The following is a 13,575-nucleotide window of genomic DNA, read 5'->3' as shown; positions in this document are numbered from 1 at the left end:
TCTGTAAAAGTTTCATTACTTTTTATTATCTACAGATATTAATAATTTAAAAATTAAATATGTATATCTAAGAATATATTTAAAATGTTGCAATCACTACACTGAAAGTGAAAACAATAATTTAACTCCAAATAAATCTCAGAACTTGTTTTATGTCTACGTGAAACTTTTCAATAATTATAAGGAGTCACTTCTGAACATTCCTGCATAAGTAGTTAACTAAACATGTTTAAAAGGAAATTCGGACCTGGCATCACAGCACAGCAGGGTCAGCCAATGCCTACAACGCCGCATCACACACGGGCACCAGTTCGTGTCCCGACTGCTCCACTCCCCATCCAGCTCCCTGCTAATGCAACTAGGGAAGCAGCAGATGGCCCAAGTGTTTGGGCTCTCACACCCACATGGGAGACCTGGATGAAGCCCCTGGCTCTAGGCTTTTACCTGGCCCAGACCTGGCTCTTGCAGCCGTTTGGGGACTGAATCAACAGATAAAAGACCTCTCTCTCTCTGCCTTTTAAATGAATCTTAAGAAAACAAAGTGTTGGGATGGTCATTGTGACACGGAAGTGAAGCTGCTACCTGGGACTCCCACATCCCACACTGAAGTGCCTGGTTCAAGTCCTGGCTCCTCCACTTCCGGTCCAGCTTCCTGCCAACGCACCTGGGAACCCAAGTGTGAGATGCAGATGCAGCCCAGGCTCCTGGCTTCAGCTGGCCCAGCCCCAGCTGTTGTGGGTATTGGAGGAATAAAACCAGTGGGTGGAAGACCCCCCACTCTCTTTCTCCCTCCCTCCCTCCCTCCCACCCTAAAAACTAAGAGGAAAATGCTTGATAGGGCCAGCGCTGTGGCCAGATTAAGCCGCCATCTGAAGTGCTGGCATCCCAGGTCTACGGGAACACGGGACGAAGGCACCAGTCCTCGGTACAGGAGGTAACCAAGAGTGCCGTGTGTCACTTCCGGCCGAGTTTGGTGGGGCTGTAAGAAGAAAGCAGCTGAGGAGTGAACAACTCCAGGCAGAAACCGGGGTCTCACGAGGCACCTGAGGTGCAGGAGCCCCTGGCTGGGGAAACGTGCGCGGGTAGACCGCCCCACCTGGGTTTCTACCTCAGACCCCACAGGGCACAGCACACAAGGAACCTCAGAGAGGCCACGGGAACTGTGTGATCTCATTGCATTTCACAGTGTTTGAAGCCTCCTCATACAAGGTCCACAGCTGGGTCCCGGGAACCCCCAGGAGGGCATGGGGCCATGCTCTGCCAGAGCCGGGGAAGCCCTGCCTGCGGCACCGGCTCCCCACATGAAGCCTCAGGCCATGTCCCGGCTGCTCCCCTTCCCATCCAGCTCCCTGCTAACGCCCCTGGGAGCACAGCAGAGGACGGCCCAAGTGCTCAGGCCCCTGCACCGCGTGGGAGACCCAGAGGAAGTTCCAGGCTCCTGGCTGCAGCTCTCTGGGGAATGAACCAACAGACAGAAGCACTCGCTCTCTCTCTCGCTCTCTCTCTGCCGCTCCTTCCCTCTTGCTCTGTAACTCATTCAAATACATAAGTAAATCTTAAAAAAAAAAAAAAAAAAAAAAAAAAAACTGGGCACACAAAGTGTCACCTGGTGGTAACACCCTCCCATGACCTTACGAGGGAGGCCGCTGCCTCGGACGTGGCCTGAGCGTGGAGGGCAGTGCTCTCCCCACAGGGTTCTCAGTGACGAGCCCTCCCGCCCGCCCACAGCCTGTGCTCACAGAGGCGCTGGCCCTGCTCCCAGAAACAAATGCAAACTCTCTCTGGAAAAATTCCTTTCATTCCAAGAAAAATAAATTCAGAGTCAAAAACCACAAAATGTACACACACACACACACACACACACACACCACAAAGTACCATGCACAAGAGTCAACAGAAAGGGCTGCCGCTGCGGCTCACTAGGCTAATCCTCCGCCCGCGGCGCCGGCACCCCGGGTTCTAGTCCTGGTCAGGGCGCCGGATTCTGTGCCGGTTGCCCCTCTTCCAGCCCAGCTCTCTGCTGTGGCCCGGGAGTGCAGTGGAGGATGGCCCAAGTGCTTGGGTCCTGCACCCGCATGGGAGATCAGGAGAAGCACCTGGCTCCTGCCTTCGGATCAGCACAGCGCCAGCTGTGGCGGCCATTTGGGGGGTGAACCAATGGAAAAAGGAAGACCTTTCTCTCTGTCTCTCTCTCTCTCTCACTGTCTAACTCTGCCTGTCAAAAAATAAAAATTTTAAAATAATTTAAAAAATAATAATTTCTCTAAAAAAAAAAAAGAGTCAACAGAAAGAACAGATTGTAGAACAAGACCCAGAGTTCAGGGAATCAATCACGACTCAAAACACAAAACCACGATGAGGAATACTGTTGTGCACGCTCTGCGTGGCCCTGGCTCGCCTCTGCCCAGGCCATCTTTCCAGGGCCCAGTGAATGTCTCTCGCTGGAACACAACAGGGCTTCCCTACTGCTTCTGTAAAATGGCCAGGTGCCCACAGCCGGCACCGCTCACCTCCACGGGTGCCCACAGCTGGCACCGCTCATCTCTGTAGGCGCCTACCGAGGGTCATCTGTGACAGCACACAGGACACAGGAAACCAAAACAAACACGGTGACCCCCACGGCTCCCTGGCCTGTGAGTCATTCAGTGTTTGCCTCTGAAGCAAGAGTCTCATGTCTTCTTTCTTTAAAAATACTTTTTTTTTCATTTGCGATGGGGAGGGAGAGAGGGAGGGTTAGTTTCCATTCGCGGGTTCACTCCCCAACCCCTGCTACGGCCAGGACTGAGCCAGGTCAAAGCTCGGAGCCCAGAGCTCAACCCAGGCCCCCACTTGGGGGCAGGGACCCAGCCCCTTGAGCCATCACTGCTGCCTCCCAGGGTCCACATTAGCAGGAAGCTGGAGTCAGAAGCAGAACCAGGAACCAAACCAAGTACCCCACATGGGACACGGGCACCTTAGGCAGCTTCTTAAGTGGGACAGTAAACACCCACCCTCACTATTTCTTTCAGCATCCACACAAGCATAGCAAACTATTCACAAAAGGGGGCAGAAGGGGCAGGTGTTGTGGCACAGGGGTTAAGTCCCCACTTGGCTTGGGACACTCGCATTCCATATTGGAGTGCCTGGGTTCAAGCCCCGTCTTTGCTCCCAAATCCAGCTACCTGCTAGTGTTCACCCTGGGAGGCAGTGGGCAACGGCTCAACTACCTGGGTCCTTGCCACCCACACAGGGGACCAAGATGGAGCTCCTGGCTCCTGGCTCAAGCCTGGCACAACACTGGCTATTGCAGGCACTTGGGAAATGAACCGGTAGATAAGATAGCTTTCTCTCTCCCCTCCCCCTGCCTTGTGTGTGTGTCTGTCTGTCTCTGACTTTCCAATAAAATTGTTTTTAAAAAGAGGATGAAATTTCAGACCTTTCAACATTCTTGATAAATATGTCTTGTAAAATAAACATAGAAATCAAAGACTAAATAAAATGAGAAGATTTACAAAAAGCAGAACTTCTAGAAGTAAAAAATTGAAATTTAAAAAATCAAAGGTTGAGTTAAAGGACAAGTTACGAAAATAAATCTTGATGTGAATGGAATGGGAGAGGGAGTGGGAGATGGGAGGGGTGTGAGTAGGAGGGAAATTATGGGGGGGGGAGCCATTGTAATCCATAAACTGTACTTTGGAAATTTATATTTACTAAATAAAAGTTTAAAAAAGATAATTGAAAAAAAAAGGAAAAAAAAGGACAAGTTAACACAGCTGAAGGTAACATTCTTGAAGTGGCAGATCGCAAACTAACGAGAACGCGACACAGCAAACAGAGCCAGACATTCCGAGCAAGCCGCTGAGGCACAGAGCACGGGACGGCAAAGAAACAGCCGAGCCGCACTGGGCGGGGGGACGGGAGCGGCTTCCATCCCGGGCAAAGACCAACTCGTGTGTCCGGGAGACACTTCCCTTCCAAAGGCTTCACCAGACCTGAAAGAGAAGAACAGACCTGCAGGACAGCAAAGTGGAGACGAGCTAAGTGGCGGAGGAGGAGACGACCGGGACTCCAGCCGAGGCTTCTGCCGGCTCCCTTCTCCCGGGACGATGGAGCACGAGAAACACAGCCTGGAATTCGACACCAACCTTAAGCAAGCATCCCGTAGGTACACTCAAAATACAGCAAGCATCCTAAGATGAGAGACAGGGCGGCTTGGTTAGGACTCACGTGAAAAAGGCTGAAGGAGAACGAGAGCCAGACAGAGCTGAGGAGCGGGCAGACTGAGGAGCGAAGACGAGATTACATCTCACACCCACGGGACTGAAACAGTCGAGAAACCCACAACCCCAAGAGCTGCGAAGGCCGCACGAGGAGGGGCTTCATGCACTGCTGTGGGAGCACAGACTGGGGGCGCCACTGCGGAAAACAACCTGCAGACACACGGACACCAGGAAGACACAAACGCGTTCAGAGGAGCAGGCCCTTCATGGTCAAAATGCCGAACCAACCCCGCTGTCCAACAGTGTGACCGCGAGTACGTAAACGCGGACAGAACCACACGACGGCACAGCACGCAATACTGACGATGAATGAGCACTACTGCAGGCATTCACGCGGCTGAGCGCTAAACTCTTAGAAATAGGATGCTGAAAGAAGCGAGGGGCCGGCACCGTGGATCACTAGGTTAATCCTCCGCCTGCGGCGCCAGAATCCCATATGGGTGCCGGGTTCTGGTCCCGGTTGCTCCTCTTCCAGTCCAGCTCTCTGCTGTGGCCCGGGAAGGCAGTGGAGGATGGCCCAAGTGCTTGGGCCCTGCACCCCATGGGAGACCAGGAGAAGCACCTGGCTCCTGGGTTCGGATTGGCGCAGTGCCAGCCTTGGTGGCCATTTTGGGGGTGAGCCAACAGAAGGAAGACCTTTCTCTCTCTCTCCCTCTCTATAACTGCACCTGTCAAATAAATAAATAAATCTGAAAGAAAGAAAGAAAGAAAGAAAGAAAGAAAGAAAGAAAGAAAGAAAGAAAGAAAGAAAGAAAGAAAGAAAGAAAGAAAGAAAGCCAAAGATACTCTACACACACACTACGTATGTCTTAGGTGTATGTGTAATTATGTGTGTAGAAACAATTTTGTTTGGAGACACGCGTATATGCAGAAAAAACTTTAGAAGCAAAAGAAAGATTAGACAGAAATTTCAAGAAAGTGGTTATTGGGGCCGGTGCTGTGGCATAGTGGGTAAAGCCGCCGCCTGCAGTGCCGGCATCCCATATGGGCGCTGGTTCAAGTCCTGGCTGCTCCACTTCCGATCCAGCTCTATTCTATGGCCTGGGAAAGCAATGGAAGATGGTCTAGGTCCTTGGGCCCCTGCACCTGCGTGGGAGACCCAGAAGAAGCTCCTGGCTTCAGAACGGCGCAGCTCTGGCCATTGTGGCTATTGGAGAATGAACCAGCAGATGGAAGACAGACCGATATCTCTCTTTCTCTCTCCCTCTGCTTCTGTCACTCTGCCTTTCAAATAAATGAATTTTTTAAAAAGTGGTTATTTCTGTACAGATAAAATCCAGTATCCCCCTCATAAATCTGCAAGCACCAGGCAGAGACGGAACACACCTCAGCGTTCAGACACGTGAACAGCCAGCATTGCACTGAGTGGAGACGAGCGGAAGGCTTTCTAGTGCCTGGCACACGATGAGGACGTCCCCTCTACTCCACGTCGTGCTGGACGTCCAATCGGAGCAATCAGATGAGAGGAAAGAAAGGGCCTCCACGTGGGAAAGGAAACTGTCCGACCATCACTGCTTGCGGATGACGTGGTCTTACCCAAACCATTAGAACTCAGGCTCGGCAAAGCTGAAGGATGCAAAGTCCACATAAAAATCTGGCGCTGTTAGACACCAGGAGCAACCATCTGCAAAGCAGGAGGTAATCCCACTTGCCATAGGACAAAAAATACTTAGGAATAAATTTGATCACAAAGGTGGACGTCTATGAAACCCTGTGAAGGAAACTGAAGGACATAAACAAGTGGGGAGAGAGTTCACGTCCACGGACTCTGTCAGTCACTAGAATGTCCACGTTACTCAGTGACACAGATTCAGCTGTCACCTGGTGCCACTCGTGCAGCCTCCTAGGAGCTGCGGTAGCCGAGGCTAGGGAGAAGCGGGAGGGGGAGAGGCGGATGGACAGCTCCGGGCTCCGGGCAGACAGGAGGACAGCCTTGCTCCCCTGCACGGGGGAGGGCTACAGACACCAACAACGTCGTGTACGTCTCTCTGAGGAAGCCAGGAGAAGGACTTGGGAGGGGTCCACGCTTGAGGAGACATCACGCTGTGTATGCACGTACAGACGTTGCGTGCTGTCTGGTAGACAGATCCTGTGTCCCCTACACACGAGGTTTCAAAAGCACGACTTAGTTGGCAGGGCCAGGACCAGCGGGAGGACAGGTCAGCCCCAGGCATGCAGCACACTGGGCCTGTGGGAGGCACAGATTCCAGCTGCTGCTGATGGCGTTTGGTTTCTTTTTTTATTTATTTAGTTATTTGAAAGTCAGAGTTACACAGAGAGGCAGAGAGAGAGAGAGAGAGAGAGAGAGAGAGAGAGGTCTTCCATCCGCTGGTTCACTCCCCAGATGGCTGCAATGGCCAGAGCTGTGCCGATCCGAAGCCAGGAGCCAGGGACTTCTTCCAGGTCTCCCAAGCAGAGGCAGGGGCCCAAGGACTTGGGCCATCTTCTGTTGCTTTCCCAGGCCATAGCAGAACTGGATCCGAAGTGGAGCAGCCGGGACCCGAACTGGCGCCCATATGGGATGCCGGCACTGCAGGCGGCGGCTTTACCGGCTACGCCGCAGCGCCAGCCCCAGTGTTTGGTCTCTTTACGAAACATGAACCTGCTGTGGAGCGCCCGGCAGAAAGGGCGGCATTTGCTTCTATGATCTTCCTGTCTCCCACTGCTTATCAGGGCACTGGCCTAAAGCAGAAGATATGTGGAATGTCAGAAATTCGGAGTCCACGCCCCAGTGCAGTGAGGCCTGGTGTGACCACTTCTCAGGCAGACTCCTGTTCTCGTCTCGAGAGACAGGGGAGTGAACGCGGCAGCGAGGGCCGCTCTCCTCCACTCTGCGTCCTGAGCCGAGACGAGCACGGGGCAGGTGCGGGACAACTCTGCCAAGTTCTCCATCCTTGCGGCCTTCCAGCATCCTCCAGGCAGGCCCACTCTGCCCTGCTCGGTGCCACTTCTGCCGCTTGCAATCACAAGGCCTCAGCCGACACTCGGGCCCACGCTGTCCAACAGGGACGTGCAGCGTTCCATCCGCGTCCGCGCCTTTCTCTGGCCTCCTCTCCGTGCTGGCCCACACGGAGAACCCACTCTGCACCTTCCAGCAGCCCTGCTCTTGGTCAGTTAAGGGACTGCCGTCTACTTTTTATACACCAGTGAAATAAACTAACTCATGTGTGCGCCCAGAAATTCAGATCTGCTTCAAGATACCCGAGAGAAGATTTCCAGGCTTGTGAAACGAGGCCAGAGCCCACACACTCCCCCAGACAGCGTCACCAGGGCCGCGGCCTGGATGCCAGCTGCTGGTCTATGCCACGGCAGAGCCCTCTTCCTCCTCCGTCCCGCGTTTCCACGCCACGGACGTTCCTCTCACACCCACGCTCCTGCACCTCTTCCCCAGACGCTCTTTCCCGGGCACCAAAGCCTCCTGGAGGGGGCGTCTGTCACAGGGGTTAAGATGCCACTGGAGGGGCCAGGGCTGTGGCTCAGGAGGCTGGGCCTCCACCTGCAGCACCAGCTCCCACATCCCATACGGCGCCAGTTCAAGTCCTGGCTGCTCCACTTCTGATCCAGCTCTCTGCCTGTGGCCTGGGAAAGCAGTGGAAGACAGCCCAAGTACTTGGGCCCCTGCACCCATGTGGGAGACCCAGAAGGAGCTCCTGGCTTTAGATCAGCCCAGCTCCAGCCATTGGGGAGTGAACCAGTGGATGGAAGACCCTCCCTCCTTCCCTCCCTCCCTCTTACCCTCCCTCCCTCCCGCTCTGTAACTCTACCTCTCAAATAAATCTTTAAAAAAAAAAAATCACCACTTGGGACACCCGCACCCTGCTGTTGACACTCTCCCAGAGAAGACAGAGCCTTGGACCCTGCTGCTGTGGGCACCCAGGGCGTGAACAGGCGGGTGTGACCACGCCCCCTCCTTCTCGCTCTCTCTGCGGGAGGTTGTTTTACAGTGCCAGAAGGCAACTGGCTCCTAAATGTGGGACTTTAAAGAGCAAAAACCCACCTCTAGCGCCAATCACAGCAGAGCAGAAGAGATGGGGGAGGCCACACCTGAAAGACACAGGAAACAGTTCCCTTCTCTCCAGTGCCCCTCACCGCTCTCCACTCCACTGCGTCCACAGCAAGACGACGCCTTGGTATCCTGCCACCGGGCATGAGTTTATCCCAGACACAAAACTTCTAATTTCCACCAAGGAAGAAACATCTCTCTCCATATACACACGGTGTACACACACGCGTGCTGGGAACTTCGATGGTAACAGGCTTGAGAGAGAGCACACACACACACGGTGCACACACGCGCGTGCTGGACTTCGGTGGTAACAGGCTTGAGAGAGAGCACACACACACGGTACACACACACGCATGCTGGAACTTCGATGGTAACAGGCTTGAGAGAGAGCACACACATACGGTGCACACACATGCGTGCTGGAAACTTCGGTGGTAACAGGCTTGAGAGAGAGCACACACACACGGTGCACACACACATGTGCTGGGAACTTCGATGGTAACAGACTTGAGAGAGAGCACACACACACACGGTGCACACACACGTGTGCTGGGAACTTCGATGGTAACAGGCTTGAGAGAGAGCACACACACACACGGTGCACACACACGCATGCTAGAACTTCGATGATAACAGGCTTGAGAGAGAGCACACACACACGGTGCACACACACGCATGCTGGAACTTTGGTGGTAACAGGCTTGAGAGAACACACACACACGGTGCACACACACGCGTGCTGGGAACTTCGATGGTAACAGGCTTGAGAGAACACACACACACGGTGTACACACACGCGTGCTGGAACTTCGATGGTAACAGGCTTGAGAGAGAGCACACACACACGGTGCACACACACATGTGCTGGGAACTTCGATGGTAACAGACTTGAGAGAGAGCACACACACACACGGTGCACACACACGTGTGCTGGGAACTTCGATGGTAACAGGCTTGAGAGAGAGCACACACACACACGGTGCACACACACGCATGCTAGAACTTCGATGATAACAGGCTTGAGAGAGAGCACACACACACGGTGCACACACACGCATGCTGGAACTTTGGTGGTAACAGGCTTGAGAGAGAGCACACACACACGGTGCACACACACGCGTGCTGGGAACTTCGATGGTAACAGGCTTGAGAGAACACACACACACGGTGTACACACACGCGTGCTGGAACTTCGATGGTAACAGGCTTGAGAGAGAGCACACACACACACGGTGCACACACGCGCGCGCTGGGAACTTCGGTGGTAACAGGCTTGAGAGAGAGCACACACACGGTGCACACACACGCATGCTGGAACTTCGATGGTAACAGGCTTGAGAGAGAGCACACACACACGCGTGCTGGAACTTCGGTGGTAACAGGCTTGAGAGAGAGCACACACACACGCGTGCTGGAAACTTCGGTGGTAACAGGCTTGAGAGAGAGCACACACACACGGTGCACACACACGCATGCTGGAACTTCGGTGGTAACAGGCTTGAGAGCACACACACACGGTGCACACACACGCGTGCTGGAACTTTGGTGGTAACAGGCTTGAGAGAGAGCACACACACACGGTGCACACACACGCGTGCTGGGAACTTCGGTGGTAACAGGCTTGAGAGAGAGCACACACACACACGGTGCACACACGCGCGTGCTGGACTTCGGTGGTAACAGGCTTGAGAGAGAGCACACACACACGGTACACACACACGCATGCTGGAACTTCGATGGTAACAGGCTTGAGAGAGAGCACACACATACGGTGCACACACATGCGTGCTGGAACTTCGATGGTAACAGGCTTGAGAGAGAGCACACACACACGGTGCACACACACATGTGCTGGGAACTTCGATGGTAACAGACTTGAGAGAGAGCACACACACACACGGTGCACACACACGTGTGCTGGGAACTTCGATGGTAACAGGCTTGAGAGAGAGCACACACACACACGGTGCACACACATGCATGCTAGAACTTCGATGATAACAGGCTTGAGAGAGAGCACACACACACGGTGCACACACACGCATGCTGGAACTTTGGTGGTAACAGGCTTGAGAGAGAGCACACACACACGGTGCACACACACGCGTGCTGGGAACTTCGATGGTAACAGGCTTGAGAGAACACACACACACGGTGTACACACACGCGTGCTGGAACTTCGATGGTAACAGGCTTGAGAGAGAGCACACACACACACGGTGCACACACGCGCGCGCTGGGAACTTCGGTGGTAACAGGCTTGAGAGAGAGCACACACACACACGGTGCACACACACGCATGCTGGAACTTCGATGGTAACAGGCTTGAGAGAGAGCACACACACACGCGTGCTGGAACTTCGGTGGTAACAGGCTTGAGAGAGAGCACACACACACGGTGCACACACACGCATGCTGGAACTTCGATGGTAACAGGCTTGAGAGAGAGCACACACACACGCGTGCTGGAACTTCGGTGGTAACAGGCTTGAGAGAGAGCACACACACACGCGTGCTGGAAACTTCGGTGGTAACAGGCTTGAGAGAGAGCACACACACACGGTGCACACACACGCATGCTGGAACTTCGGTGGTAACAGGCTTGAGAGAGAGCACACACACACGGTGCACACACACGCGTGCTGGAACTTTGGTGGTAACAGGCTTGAGAGAGAGCACACACACACGGTGCACACACACGCGTGCTGGGAACTTCGGTGGTAACAGGCTTGAGAGAGAGCACACACACACGGTGCACACACACGCGTGCTGGGAACTTCGATGGTAACAGGCTTGAGAGAGAGCATACACACACACGGTGCACACACACACGTGCTGGGAACTTCGATGATAACAGGCTTGAGAGAACACACACACACGGTGCACACACACGTGTGTTGGGAACTTGGATGGTAACAGGCTTGAGAGAACACACACACATGGTGCACACACACACGTGTTGGGAACTTGGATGGTAACAGGCTTGAGAGAGAGCACACACACACGGTGCACACACATGCGTGCTGGGAACTTCGGTGGTAACAGGCTTGAGAGAGAGTGCACACACACGGTGCACACACACGCACGCTGGGAACTTCGATGATAACAGGCTTGAGAGAACACACACACACGGTGCACACACACGTGTGTTGGGAACTTCGATGGTAACAGGCTTGAGAGAGAGCACACACACACGGTGCACACACACGCGTGCTGGAACTTCGGTGGTAACAGGCTTGAGGAGAGAAGTCACAGAGAGGCAGCCTTGGAAGGGAAGGCGAGACCCGGGCTCCCTCGGCAGCGTCAGTGGAGACACCTGGGTGCCGGCGCCGACACACACTGCCGAGCTCTGGCCTCCCGCACCACCAGCGTCTGCCCTGGCCTGCCGTTCTCCCGTCTAGCTGTGCTGGTGCTACGCTGAGAACAATGGTCGCGAGCACATGCGGAGCCAGCACCGCCGACTCCATGGTGTGGAGCCGTCTTACCTCCTCCGTCTTTAAAGCGTCCCACACTCGAGCCTGGTCTCCCATCAGCCAGCGTTCCGTGCCTTCCTCCTCGGGGGACAGTCTGAGTTTAGACACCACATGGGTGGGCTCTCCCACAGGCGTCCCATCCATCATGAAAGAGCCGGGCAGGGGGCATCGCAGATCTGTGTGGAAGGAGAGCGACCCAGGTTAAAACACGCAGGGCCACAGAAGGAGACACGAAGGCAAGCGAGCGCACTTGATTGTGGGTAACGAGACCGACCCCTGAAGACAGCATCGCAGCAGGCATCGACTCCGAGGGCACCTGTGACATGTGAAACACGGCTTCTCCAGGGAGGCGACAACGTGACATAACTGCTGAAGCACAGTCGGGGCCGGCGCCGTGGCTCACTTGGTTAATCCCCGACCTGCAGCGCCGGCATCCTATATGGGCACTGGGTTCTAGTCCCAGTTGCTCCTCTTCTAGTCCAGCTCTCTGCTGTGGCCCGGGAAGGCAGTGGAGGATGGCCCAAGTGCTTGGGCCCTGCACCCGCATGGGAGACCAGGAGAAGCACCTGGCTCCTGGCTTCAGATCGGTGCACTGCACCAGCCGTAGCAGCCATTTGGCGGGTGAACCAACGGAAATGGAAGACCTTTCTCTCTGTCTCTCTCTAACTCTGTCAAATAAAAATTTAAAAAAAAAATTTTTTTTGAAGCAAAGCCAAAGTGTCGGCGGCTGCTGAATCTCATCACTCATCGGAGGGTGGGCGTGGTGACAGGGGCAAGTCTGAGTGACACCGGCAGGTCCCCACACTGGGACACTGGTGCAGGAGCCACCCGCAGTGGCATCAGGAGTGGGACCCTTCAAGCATCTGTGCTAGGCACGCACAACAAGTTCGGTCGTAGGATTCTTCACCTGGCACCGTGTTGCCAGCCCCTCCCGCGTGTGCTAGCGGCACTGCCCTCCCGGGAGACAATACTGAAAGCCAGTGCCAATCCCGCGAGGTGACAACTTCCCACTGCTGCTTCGCTGCTCAGTCCCGTAGGCCATGCCTGGCACGGCATCGCGCGGCCGTCGGGCTCTCCCCGCCCCCAGCCAAGTCTCTGACCTCCCTGAGCAGCAGCTCTGTCGTGCCAGCCCAGTCTCCAGCCTGCATCAGATGCACTGAGGTGGCAGAAACGCAACCCAGTTACGGTCTCAGGGCAAGGTCGTGGGGAGTGACCCGACTGCTCCAGCTTGCTGGGGTGGAGACAGCTTGACGAGAAACTCCACAGACAAGGACAGGCGCACGTGCTCCGTGTCTCTGCCGTGCGACACCCCGTGCCACCTCAGGACCCTGAGCAGCAACACCATCACCGGGGCCACCTACTGAGCAGACCGGACCTCACCCTCCAGAAGTCAGCCTGCCTCCAGCATTCCGCCGCCGCGGTGAGAAGCGACCAGTCCAGAGCCATCCACCTGGAGAATAAAATCCTGCTTCTCACGCCCTCTGTGCTGCTCTCCCACCTGGCATTGCACTGCCGCCTCCTCGGCCACTCTGTCCAGCTGTGTGGGGGTGACACACGAGGCACTTCGGCGTGGAGTGTGACCTGTTGTCCCCACCCCAAGCCCATCAAGGCCCCCCGCGTTGTCCACCGTGCCACCTGCAACACCTCATTCTATCCGTTTGCTTTCCTCTCTGTCTCCACCCCGTCTTACAAGCCTTTGAGAGTGCAGATGGGACACGCACAAAGTAAGTACTAAATAAATGTCTGGTCGAGCAGTTGATTCAATCATTGTAGAAACTGTGAAAACAGGCAGCAGATCTAATATTGAAATAGCAGATGTGAGGGGCCAGCACCGTGG

The 13,575-nt window shown here is 54.7% G+C and overlaps 1 protein-coding gene across 8 annotated transcripts in view; it reads right to left on the bottom strand.

The window, feature by feature from the left end:
* The window catches only part of RGL1 (ral guanine nucleotide dissociation stimulator like 1), a 197,367-nt gene that overhangs the window by 118,698 nt on the left and 65,094 nt on the right, over window positions 1–13,575 (bottom strand). For all 8 annotated transcript variants that reach the window (XM_070055004.1, XM_070055002.1, XM_070055001.1 and 5 more), the window contains one exon: window positions 11,751–11,914. In XM_070055004.1, coding sequence (XP_069911105.1) covers window positions 11,751–11,885 — 135 coding nt within the window. In that variant the 5' untranslated portion in view covers window positions 11,886–11,914. Of the gene's footprint in view, window positions 1–11,750; window positions 11,915–13,575 lie in introns of those variants that run through there.

Source organism: Oryctolagus cuniculus, chromosome 13 (genome assembly GCF_964237555.1).
Source record: "Oryctolagus cuniculus chromosome 13, mOryCun1.1, whole genome shotgun sequence".
NCBI lineage: Eukaryota > Metazoa > Chordata > Mammalia > Lagomorpha > Leporidae > Oryctolagus > Oryctolagus cuniculus.
Note: the sequence above shows the minus strand (reverse complement) of the source record. Positions and strands in the feature narration are given on the sequence as shown.